Raw genomic sequence first — 13,414 nt, forward strand, 5'->3', positions numbered from 1 at the left:
CATTTTTCCTTACCCTACATGTCTTATTTGGCTTGAAAGTGTAGTTTTTTCTTAAATTTCACTAACAATAAACAATAAAAAAACTCATTATCATGTTCCCTTAGTAGATTATAAATAATTTACAAAAGTTGAAGTTTCCTATGTTTAAAAATTATCATATCCAGTACCTAAAATGAAGTGTAGTAACATTCTAGTTTTTAGTTTAAGGAGAAACTTTATAATAATGCCTTTAATTCATAAAGAAAATTAACTACATGTGATGGAGATTGTTATTACATTCCTGGAAATGTTAAGTCTAGCCTTAGGAAAAGTGTGGTAGTTGTAAAAGTAAAATTGGAATTTTTCCTTACTAGAGATTGTCATTGAAGCTATTGGGGAAGATTTAGAATTTAAAAGCTCAGAATTAAGTAGAGATCTGAGCTTGAAGTTGGTAAACAGCAGCATAAGTCATTATCCATTGAAATGTATATACATTTCATCTTTTCTAAAATAAATATCAGAAGAGTTGGTCAAACATAATTTGGAGGATTAGCAGTTTTCTTTTCCCCAAATGAGCAAATAGTGATTGTCCTAATTTTTAAAACTCTAAAGCTTTATTTAATAGTAATCTGAGATTACATTTTATACTCAATTGTATAACCACTTTCAAAAGGCATTTAATGAGATAAGGATGTACATTATGGTTATATACACATACATGTGCACACATGCACATAGCTTGATGGATATATACGTACATAAGTGAACATTTATTTTTACTCATAAAGGCTTCATCTATGTTGGTATAACTTTATTTTCTTTGCAGTTCTTATTCTCCTTTTCTCCCATCCACCCACCCACCCATCCATCCACCCACCCACCCACCCACCCACCCATCCATCCATCCACCCATCCATCCACCCACCCACCCATCCACCCATCCATCCATCCATCCATCCATCCATCCACCCATCCACCCTCCCTCCCTTCCATCATCCATCCACCCACCCACCCTCCCATCCATCCATCCATCCATCCATCCATCCATCCATCCATCTATCCATCCATCCATCTTCCTTTCTCCCTCCCTCCCTCTACAGAGTTAAGTTTGTTTTGCCAGCTAGTTCCTGACACCTTGTAAGAAGGCAGTTTACTTAAATCTTAATTGCATCACTGTGGGGTTCTGAGATAGCTTTGAAGTTGGTTTCCAGGGTTGCTTTAAAATTAATGCCACAAAGAACTGTGATCATAGTAATTCAGCAGGAAGCATTGGTAACACTGTAGTTCATTCTTAGGAGGGCAGTAAGAACTAGTCTTCTCTTTCTTTTACTAAGAAGTCCTTTGTAGTTTGGAAAGAAGCTGTTCTGGTGGGCTTTATTTTGTGGAATTGCTATGAAACTTTCTTTGATATTTAGTCTAAGTTAAAACTGCAGGGGGCTTGAACATGAAAAAAGATTAAAATATAAAAAAATGGTCATTGTTTTAAGCATACCCATGGATTAAGTCGTTACAATTGACTTGTGAAACTCCTAAGCAGATATGACTGAAATGAATGGACTATAATATTTGAATAAAACCAAACCATGTATTTGGTTGGTAAATTCTTGTTGTATTTAATTTTTAGCATCATGTTATTTTCACAGGAAGAAAATGAAACTACTTTGTATTCTGAAAAGGTTGCTATGTATTACCTACTTTATATAATAGATTTATCATAGACTTGCATTAGACTGAAGCTTATCTATTCCTATATCTTAAGGAAGTATTTTAATATAATTCTAAAACATTCTAACAGATGAAAATTTGTTTTTTTATCTGAAAGATTTTCTGAGATGATTAAAGAACATTGCTTAGTAAATCATTATAGTGTTTAGAAACGTTCACTAAATTTTTCCTTACCTGTAGAACACATGTGTATATATTATATACATATATATATGCATATATGTAAATATTTAGATAAATATTCAGAAGTATATATAATATATATAAATATTTAGAAGTTACGCTCTTATTACTGTACTCCTTAGTAACCTTAACTATGGAATGTGTTATAATCAGTGTCATTCTGTAGGATAAGTGAAAATTATCAGGATTTTCCACCCTCCTGCCATTAATTAGCATTAATGGTAGATCCCTGCGATCTTACATGCATGCCTGATGGTGGGCATCTGGAGTGGGCTGTGGGTGTGCATAAGTGGGTGCACCTGGGCTGAGAGACTGGGCTTATGAGGGCGGTGTCATGGGGATGCCAGAGAACGAGCGGTAGAATGAGAGTAGCACCAGCAGAGAAGCAGAGATTAGAGCCTGTGAGAGAATGCCAGAGAGCCCAGAAAGAGTGAAGACTTGGGGGCATGGGAGTGGGGGTACGCTGCCATGTATCCTGGCGCCACACTACAAATGGTGTAAAAAGCTCAATAAAAGCCTGAAAAGCCACTGAGAGCTCCAGGACTCTCCTTTACCCATCTGTCGGGGTCATAGAGCACATGCACTGTGCCTTGCTGGCACTATATGTGCAAAAGCTGAGGTTAGCTACAGAATATAGCTAAAGTTTCCAGGGAAAAAGGCACTATTGGTCATCTCAGACAGCAGTGTTGTTAGGTAATAATAATAATATTTGGAACTTCAGCAGAATGTAAGGATACCTTTTAATCTACTAAAATGGTAAGGAAATTTCTTTTATTATTTTCCAATAGCAACAATGATACTCCGATTGCATAGTTTGTTCTTACAACAGTGGTTCTTAATACTTTTTTTAGGTTGTACCCCTTGATGTGCATATTCATTGAAATTTTGCATACAAGGCGGAGATTTTCCTTCCTTACCCTTCAAAGAATAAGCTTATTTGTGGTTTAAAGATGTACTTTAGATGCACTCAATGTACTTTAGATTACTTATTCACTGAGCTTCACCAATGTTCTGACCTAGTGATTCTGATCAGAATTGCAGTATTTTTATATCAGAATTAAAGAAAAAATTCTTGTATTTCTTGACCTCAGACCTCAACTTTTTTTTTTTAAGATTTATTTATTTATACAAGAACTGGGGCACAGGCCAGAGGCACTAGAGGGTGAGAGAATTCACCAGAGACTGAGTGGGGAACAGAACAGGCGGATGGACCGAAATAACTGCTCAGCCCTTAAATCTTTTTTTTTTTTTTTTAAGATTTATTTATTTATTTATACAAGCACTGGGTGGTACGGTCAGAAGCGCGGGAGGGTGAGAGAATTCACCAGAGTGGGGAACAGAACAGGCAGACTGACGAAGTACACTGCTGAAGGGAGCAGCGGGCGGCAGGAGAGGTCTGCGCACCATGAGGTACCCTCGCCTGGTGGCCAGGGATCGAACCAGCGCTGCAGAGGCTGTGGGCAGCTTCACAACCCAGCGCTCAACCTCTGCACCACCGGGGAGGCCCTCAGCCCTTAACTCTTTAGGCATAGTCTGCTTTTTGTTCTAATTGGCACCTTCCCCCTTCCCTGTCACTGTTGTGCTAGTGTTATAATATGTATCTTGGTTTCCAAAGAGAATTTACTAGGAGGTACTTTACTAGAGAAATTACTAGGAAGGGAGCCATCTGTTAGTCTTTAGACTTAGGTTAGACATAGTTGTGAGTCTGTCTTTAATAAAATGGCATTTAATTAGCTTACTAGTTTCTTGTGATACGTCATTGAAGAAGCTGCAAAACAAATTACTGTAGGGCCTCCCTGGTAGCACAAGGGGTTAAGCACTGCACTGTGAAGGAATCTACATCCTTGTAGCACGATTTGATCCCTGGCCGGGGAGTTACGCACATGGCACAGCAGACCTCTCCTGTCCCCCTGCTGCTCCCCTCAGCAGTGTATTTCACAATCTGCCTGTTCTGTTTCCCCGCTCTGTCTCTGGTGAATCCTCTCACCCTCACATCTCTGGCCTGTACCCCAGCCCTTGTAGGCAATCTTAAAACAAAAAAACACTCTTGTCATACTCTATACACGTCAAATTGTCATTGGAACAAAGGTTGAAGATACTGCATCAGGGAAACCTACCCCTGACGATGAGCTCCAGTATATAATATTATCTCACATATAATGTCCTTTTGTTCTTGAGTTCTGGGTTTGAATTTAGATAAAGCTGGGGGGGAGGTGATCTTCCTCATCTTTATTTGGAATCAATAATTTGAAACTTCAGCTTAGACTAAGACATAATTTAATAACAATACACCTTTTACATTTTCCCAGTAGTAAGAGTATATGAAGACATTATTTGTCCTTAAATCACAGAAACCTGTTAGGCCACCATTTAAGTCAGTGAATTGCAGAATTTTAATGGTAAATTAGTAAAGTGTTTTTTTTAAGATTTATTTTTATACAAGAATCGGGGTACAGGCCAGAGGTGTGGGGGGTGAGAGGATTCACCAGAGACAGAGTGGGGAACCGAACAGGCAGACTGACGAAATACACTGCTGAGGGGAGCAGTGGGGAGACAGGAGAGGTCTGCTGTGCCATGTGGGATTCTCGCTGGCTGGCTGCCTGGGATTGAACTGGCGTTGCAGAGGCTGTGGACAGCTTCACAGTACAGCGTCCAGCTGCCTGCGCCACCAGGGAGGCCCCTAATAAAGATTTTTTGCTGTAGAAGCAGTGCATCCTAAAGAAGCCAGATGAACTGATCCCTAACTAGATATCTTTTTGATACTTTAATATTTCTAAGGAAACCACTTATCTTCTCATTCTTGTTTCTCAACAAAGTAAGATAATAGTATCTCTAGTACTTTACATAACTATTGAGAACATAAACTCTAGTTTCATAGTATTGATTATACCTTGTAAATTGTTAAATTTTATACAAATGTAAGGTAATCTGATCACAGGTTTGCTTCATATCTGTAGGGTAAATGGAAGTTTTAAGTTTTTTCCACCCTCCCGCCATTAACATCAGTGGTCGACACTGTGGTCTTACATGCATGCCTGATGGCAGCACCTGGAGTATGGTGTGGGCACGTGTGGGCGGGCGCACCTGATCCGAGAGTCTGAGCGTAGGAAAGTGGTGGCAGAGGACTGTGTGGCAGAGTAGCCCAGAAAGGGTGACGATTCGCCAGGGGCTAGGAGGCCTACAGCCTCCTGGGCCCCAGGCCTCCCTGCCTGCCCTATACCTGGTTGTCACACTACAAATGATGTAGAAAGATCGTTAAAAGCCTAAAATAGACACTGAAAGCTCCAGAACTCCCCCATTCCCATCTGCCCCGATCCATAGAAACCTGCTCTGTGCCTTGTTGGCACTACAATATCATTAATTGGCTCTGCCTCTGTTTAGTGACCATCCACAGTGACTATCTATCTATCTGTAATATATGTCTATAATGTGTGCTTTTTTTTTTTTTTTAATAAATGTGAGTTCTTGGTGATACCTTGTTTGGTAAATCCATAGCCATATGTGGCATTACTCTTAGATCCCAGGTGCTCTTGCAGGTTTGTGAAAATGTAAAAGTAAATGAGATAATCTTTTGGTTGGTAGTTAAATAAGAATTATATTATCAGAGAGATGGAAGTTAGTGATGACACTGGAGCTGTACTATTTTATACTATTTTGGTTTTGTAGATGTATATTTTTCTTCCTGTGTAACTTAACTTTTGGTAAAAATAGGTATTACTTGTGAATGATTTATTAGCTTTTTTGTGTGTACGTGTGACTCTGAATTTTATGTTACCTGAAGATTTCTTTGTATAATTTATGTAAAATAAATATTATTAGAATTATCTTTGATTTAGAATTTGGTAGCAATTGCTAAGTTTGGCAAGGGCTAGTAAGAATAATTTGAATTGATATGTGCAAATTATGGGAGACAAGAGATAAAAGGGTCCTTGCAGATCATCTTATTGTTGATTTTAAAATTCCTCTTTGGAGGAGCGGTAGAGTTCTGATTTTTGCTGAGGTCACCTGGGAGCTTCTGAAGAGGAAGTTTGCCTGGAGTAGGGTATGTCTTGACTGGTGTACCTAGCCCTCCGTCCTCTTTCAACCAGAGGAGGCCCAGTATTGTGTTTTCTGTCTTGGTTATAAATGTAAGCTTTTTTCTTTAAATTGTTTTTGTGGTTAAAAATAAAGTCAGGGCCTCCCCTGGTGGTGCAGCGGTTTGAGCACTGGGCTGCGAGGCTGCCTGCAGCCTCTGCAGCGCCAGTTAGTTCCCCGGCCGCCGGCGAGGGTCCCACAAAATAAATTAATAAATAAATAAATAAATAAATAAAATCAGATGATTAGTCTCACTTCTTCATTTAAATGACAGAATTACAGAGTACTAATAAAGTTAGCTGGAACCCTGAATTCCTAAATTCACTGCAGTGTTCTTTGCTTAAATCATACTGCCTCCATGTGGCTTTAGTAATATTAAAATTCTCATTGCGACCTTTTATGTGATGTACACTTAATACCGTGAACTGCTGAATCTGAGACCAGGATTGGCAGTGTTAATATCCAGATCTGGCTTAATTTTTTAATGAAAATGATTTAATAGTTGTACTTGATTTATATGCACTTTTTTCTTTGAATGTTAACAGTGTTTTTTTGAAATTCAAGTTTTTACAATTTTCACAGTTTATTGAAACCCCACCCTTATATTCTTAAAAAATTAAAGGCCTCTTTTCTGCAGAGTAAGATGTGATTCATGTATGTTCTAATATGCAGTATAAGTTAAATAAAGGGGTAGTAAAATTGTCCTTATCTTTCAGTTTCTCCTAAATTCTCAAAACTAATTTTGGTAAACATGTTGTTTTTCTGTTAAGTTATAGTGCTATTGCTGGCCCTTTGGTATTAGGAAGTTCATTTAGTGCCTGACTTTTCACTTAATTTGTAATTACATATAATGAACATTTGTAGTACGTGTGAGTACTACAAATAGAGAATCTGATTTTTTTGGAATCAGTTTGCATTTAGTTAGGATTTTTCTGACTTAGACATTTTGGCAAGATTAATTAGTTAGGATTTTTTATTAGCTTAAGAATTCTCTAGCATAAAGGCAGACTGTTGTCTATTGTAGTACGTAATAAGGTAATAGTAATTTTTACCTACCTAATGACCTACAGCAGTATATTATTTTCAGGCGTAGCTAATGTGATGAAATGATCACCACATTAAGTTCAGTTAACAATTACTAAGTAGTAATAAAAAGAATTTTGTTATTGACCAGCAAACAGAATTTTTAAGGACACTAAACAATGACCTGTAGTCTCTTTAGATCTGTTAGTGTACCTGAAAACTTGGTTCTGTACTTGCTACCTCTTTTTTCTTAATTCGTGATTGTTTTGATATATTTCTAGAAAATGCTGAAGTGATTTTTAAGTCTAATTGATGCTTAATCTCATTCTATCTCTTTTATAATTATTTGCAGGAGAGGGCTGCTTACAATTTATATGGCCAACTTGGTAAGTAATTATATTTTTTTCTTTTGAGGTTTTACCATGTACACTTTTTATCTTTTTTAAAAATTCAGTTTCCTTAAAAAAAAAAAAGCTACTTAAGTTTGAGAATATTCTCTGTGTCTGTTCTAAAGGACAGATTTAACTGTTTAAAAGAGGTGTAAGTAATGTCATCTGGTTTATTGTTCTAATGACTAAATTTCACTTATTTCAGAAGAAAAGTGATTTACCGCCCTGTGCCCTTCATGACCTTATTTTAAAGTTTACATCTTCATCTTTCTTAATTGTATGTGTCTTTTTGCATATCATTCATTTCATTTCATACTTTGCTTTTAGCCATTTCTTATGGGAAAGAGGATTTAAGAATTTCGATATATGTCATATATGCTGTCAGAACAGAATTGGGTGCTACCTGCGAACACCTAGTAAATTTAATAATATAATTAGCTAGACCCAAATTTCTAAGCCTACAGAAATGAAATTAATGTTATCTGGCCTAATATTTATTTTTCATGGTAAATACATAATCAAGGTTGCATAATTTTCATTGTAAAATCCATATTTAGAAACATACTAAAATCTAAAATGGTTTAATAGAATTGAAGGGTAACATTTAAAAATTCAACTAAGAAAAGGTGAATAATTATTTACTTAAAAATAGGTTCTTGAATTCTTTAACAAGGGGATGTAGTTCAGAATTACGTTTAGCAAGTCATTTCATTATTTAACATTTAATTTTTGCTCTGTACTGTGTCAGTTACAGTGTGACATACTGGTAGGCAAGAGAGATGGCCCTTGTTCTTAAGGAATTTCCTGTCTAGTGTAGAAGTCATAGCAGAGGCAATATTGTTTGAAAAGGACTGAAAGGTGAATTATTGGGTACCATGGGAGCCATAATAGAAACACCAGATTATTCTGGGTGGAAAGAGTGCTTGGCTCAGAGAAAAATGGTTCTGACTTTTTGAGTCACAGACCTCTGAGCATCTCATGATGCTTTGTAGAAAACTGCTCATGTATAAAAACACCCTCAAAATTTTGTTCAATTTTCGAGTTTGCATGTGCCAGTGATTAGGAATGCTTAGAATATGACATCAGGTAAGTTACTTAAAATAGTGCAGAAAACTAGCTATTCTGAGATCTTCTAATTGCAGTGAGATGGAAATCTAAGTATAACAAGAGAGCAGAGCCTTTTTTTGTCTGTTCTTTCTTGAAAGAACTCTTTTTATAAAATCTAAGTTCTATGAGAGCAGGGACTATTTCCATTTTATTTGTTACTTTATAATGAGCACCTAAATAGCCTGACATATAGCAGGCATTTAATAAGTATTTCTTGAATGAAAAAATAATTTTGCTGGCTGAAGAATTCTTGTTTCACAATTATTTTACTCTAGTGCTTGAAGATGTTAATCCTTTGTTCTTTGTAGATTCTTTTGGTGTCTTTTGTTTGTTTATACATTTTTGATAATCTTTCTTTTTTCTCAGTTGTTTTTGAGATATTCTGAAGAATTGTTTTGGGTATATTGGTTTCATCATGATGTAGACTTATTTTTACTTAGTTAAATTTGGATTTGGTTTCTTTTTCAACTGGATGACAAATGGCTAGATCTAGAACTAAATTCTTATCCATTCTCTCTTTGAATTTTTCTTCTCTCCTCCACTATATTCTTTTATTCGGGAGCTCCTATTAGATTTATGTTAACACTTCTTTTTTTTTTCTGCATGTTCCCTAATTGCTGTTGAATATTTTTCTATATATTTTCTCTTTTTATGCTGAATTCTAGATGTTTCTTTTGAGTTATCGCCTAGTTAACTCATCTCTTTTTCTGTTTTTAATGTTCCCCTTAATTTTTCCATTGAAAATTCACTTTCAATGATGACTGAATGGATTTGAGTCCTAATATTTTTAAAGCCATGAACATGCTTGTCTCTACTGCCACGGGGTGTATGCTTACTGCCTGTATTTATTCACATCCTTAAATTCTAACTAAACTGTTATAATATTGTGTGTGTGTGTGAGTGTGTGAGTGTTGCCTGTTTTGGATGGCAAATTCTAGGACAGGTCTTTGATATAATAATGTTAAAGAGTGCACTTAAAAAACAAGGGTCCTCATCCTGTCCTTTTGTAACTACAAACATTTTTTCTCTTTAGGTATCCTTCTTCCCTTTTCCATGCCTTTAATCTCTGGCAAGCATTAATCATCTCTCCATTTCTCTAGTTCTGTAATTTCTGTAATCTTTTCAAAAATGTCAAATAGAATCATATATACTATCTGTGACTAGCTGTTTTCTCTCAGCATAAGTCTCTGAAATTCATTCAAGTTGTTGTACATATCATTAATAATCCCCGTAGCATGACTGTTAGTTTGTGTAACTGTTCATCCATTGAAGGACAGCTGGCTTGTTTCTGGTTTGGCTTCTACAGATTAAGTTCCTGTAAATATTTACGTGTAGGTTTTTGTGTGAACACAAGTGATCATTTCACTAGGATAAATGCCTGAGTGATATGATAGTTGCAGGTTTAGTTTTTAAGGTAACTATTAAACTATTATCCAGAGTGTCTGTACCATGTTGTTTTGACAGTGTTCTCAATCTGGAAAAAGGCTTTGAAGTGCTAGTATTTTTTCAGAATAAACTTTTTGAGGGGGAAGAAAGGGAGTAACATTTGTCTGTTAAATAGATTTGTGTGTTTTGTGTTCAAAATTAATTTCAGTATTAGGAAAGTTTTCCAGAAGATACAAAATATGAACTGTATTTTTATCTTTGTCAACCAGTTATAAAAGGTCTTGAAAATCAAAAATTTAATGAGGTTAAGGATTTTACACAAACACTTTGATTATATGTAATAGAAAGTGAATTTGTACATGATTTATCAGGAATTAATGATAATCTAATAAACTTCTCTATCTAGATTTTAAAGTTTATACCATTACTATGTAACTATTCTGTAGTTAAAGAGTCTTTGGTTCAGAATAGGGCAAAATTTTAATATTTTTAGAGACACTGAATTTAGCTTGAAGAAATAACTTTGTTCTATAACTTGGGTGTGTTGCTTACTAGATTAAGTTGAAATCTTGGTTTATAGCATAAATAAAATTTGTAAATGTTGGTAAGTTTTTATATTTCAAATAATTTTTAAAAATTATTTGTTTTTATGTGTTTCTGATTTGTAAAGTACAAAAATGCTTAAAGAAGAAACTAAGTATTATCTGTAATTTACCATGTAGTAATTACTAACGTTCAATGTTCAGTTTTTCATTTCCTTCCTTCCCCTCCAATATATATACATAAATGTACAAATGTATTCGTGTATAGGCATTATCCATTATACCCATTTGAAAAATATTGGGGGCATATTTTGTTTTATCTTGTTATTATGCCATATAGTTTCTATTGTATTAATATTAAATAATCATTTTGGGGGGAACCGTATGTGCCTCCCCTTTTACTTCTTGGTTGTATCTTCTTTGCAGTGGTTTGGTTTTATATACATACGTATTTACATAGCTCTACTCCATGTGTTGAGAGACAATGAAATAATAACTATTTGGTTTATGGATAGTTTGGCTGTGGGAGCAACCCATTCTTTAATTATTTTGACCAGAATATTTCAGAAGCATTGCCATGCCTTTGAATAAATACATGACAGAAGAATATGCACAAATGGCTCCATATTATCTTTACCATCTTAGTCTTTATTTTTATCAGTGAATTTATAGAGTGTAAAGCACTTTGCTAGGCATTTGGTCACAAATATAAGCCATTATTCCATGCTTGAAAATAGTTGAGGGAACAAGGTATATCTGAATTTAAAATAAATAGGTAATTAATAATCTGAGATTATGTATTCATATCAAATATGTGGTTAGACAGTATGGTCTTTAGTACGTTAGGAAAGGGAGTTAGCTTTTGGCTGGGGCAATCAGGGAAGGTTTTATATATTAAATGGGACTTAAACTTTGAAGAAAGGTGAGGACTTGGAGGCTAAGAGATATATCATTGATGACCACAGGACAAAACTCATGCCTTTCCAAAGATTGCCAAGTTGGGGCTAAGGTTTAGGAATAATAGCAACAACAGAGAAGTTATTGAACACTTATTGAACATGTAGTGTGTTAGACACTGTAGGTGAAAAAAGAGCCACCAAGATACACAATGCATAGTTCCTGCTTCCAAGGACGGTATGTTGTACTGGAAGGGAGAAATTTGAAAACCATTGAAAGTGACTCTCAACTGTTTTTTAGTATTAATAGTTGTCTCAAAGGAAAGTGTTTATACTTTGTAATTGTTAATACAAATTTTGCTACTTGTATTTTATTGTTGTAGGGAGCAGGTGAAGAACTATAAGCTGTAACTATGTTCTAATTAATGCTTTTGTTATAAAAGTATCTTCCCTCAGACATCCTTACAGTTACTCTTACTAAGCATGGTTTTTGTCAGTAAGCCCTGGTATGTCTCAGTTAACCTAAATGGTTAACTAGCATTTGTAAAAGTTACAAACTAAGGTAATTAAATTTATGTCCATCGTAAAATAGTTTTTTCGTGTTATAGAATGATTAGCATATTTTGAAGGAAAAATGTATAAATTTTAAGAGTATAGTTTTTAAAATATTTTTAGAAGTGAGAGAGAATTAGTTTTTAGAGTGCAAAATACATAAAAGATTTATACAAAAGGTATGATTTTTTTATGGCTTTTGCCCCCAGAGAGGGCTATAAAAATGATGGAAATATTTTCCTGGCTCTAACCACACACATATCCACAAGAGCACCAGCTGCTGGGATTCAACTTTGCCCCAGTGTGATTTAAAAGAGAACACGGAGTTTGCAGTCACATGATTTCCCTCTGTTATGTTGGTCATGACAAGGACTAAATATTACAGTCTTTCAAAATTCATCATATGCTGCTAACAGTTATTTAAAATGTGATATGAGGAATAGTTCGTTTGTTTAATTATCATTTTTAACACATAAATCTTTCTGTACAAGACCTCTTAAAAACTTAGTTCTGCATTTCATTTATGCCACAAGCATTCAAAATTACATGGCATTTTAAAGTTATAAACATACATTTAGTAAACTTGTTTGTAGTATTTGATTTTAACTTTAAATATGTCTTGTCTTTCATTAAAACATTTACATATTAAAACATTTGATAAACATTTGAAAATTTAAAACATTTGATAAAAATATATAAATATTAAAACATTAAATATGCCTTGTCTTTGATTAAAAACATTGATAGGGATAAGATTTGAACACATCAAGTTTTCATGTAAGGCCACTTCACATTTCAGTAGGTATTTATTATATATTAGTGCTGTGCTAGGCAGTGAGGGTACTAACAAAATATAAATGTACTGCACATTAGTTGTAGAAATTTGACAGATGTATTAGAAACAAATAAGTTAGAAAAACAATTATATATAAAATTGTTCCCGTATGCCTTCCCTATACAGCAGTTGACATTAACCATTCATCTGGTTCTCATGCCAAAAAATTAGGAGTTTAAGCTTTTTTGTTCTCCTTGTACTTCTAGTCTATCAGGAAATGTTATTCTACTTCCATAATGTATTGAGGATCTTATAGTGACTCACTACCTCATGGCTATAACCAAAATCAAAACCCTAATATGTCTTGCCTGAGCTATTTAATAGCCTAGTTGGACTGCATCTTGCCACTCTTTCTTCCTGTGACCTGTCTTCCACAACACTGTCAGTGGCATTCAATGTGCATGATAGAATTTGTTGATCTTTTGCTTATAATTCAAAAAAACCTTTATTTCCACCATATCCCAAATAAAATTCAGGCTCACTATGGCTTACAAAATCTTTATGTATGGTTGTCTCTACCTCTCTACCCTCAGCTGTTCCTTCTCATTCCTTACAATGACTTTCTCTCTGTGTAGTACATTATATATGCTTGAAGCTTATTATTCTTTTACAGTCTTAATACTTGCTTTTTCTTTTGGCTCGAAAAATCTATTCTCTTTGATTTTTCTTGTCTACCATCTATTCTTATAGTTCTTATCCCAGTGTTGACTCCTAAGAGAAACC

General features: G+C 34.9%; 1 protein-coding gene across 3 annotated transcripts in view; it reads left to right on the forward strand.

The window, feature by feature from the left end:
- TMEM135 (transmembrane protein 135) overlaps window positions 1-13,414 on the forward strand; it is a 244,017-nt gene that overhangs the window by 35,985 nt on the left and 194,618 nt on the right. For all 3 annotated transcript variants that reach the window (XM_037523112.2, XM_054699590.1, XM_037523113.2), the window contains exon 4: window positions 7,337-7,370. In XM_037523112.2, the coding sequence (XP_037379009.1) occupies window positions 7,337-7,370 (34 nt within the window). The remainder of the gene's footprint in view (window positions 1-7,336; window positions 7,371-13,414) is intronic.

Source organism: Talpa occidentalis, unplaced genomic scaffold (assembly GCF_014898055.3).
Source record: "Talpa occidentalis isolate TD23 unplaced genomic scaffold, MPIMG_talOcc4v2.1 talOcc4.3, whole genome shotgun sequence".
Lineage (NCBI taxonomy): Eukaryota > Metazoa > Chordata > Mammalia > Eulipotyphla > Talpidae > Talpa > Talpa occidentalis.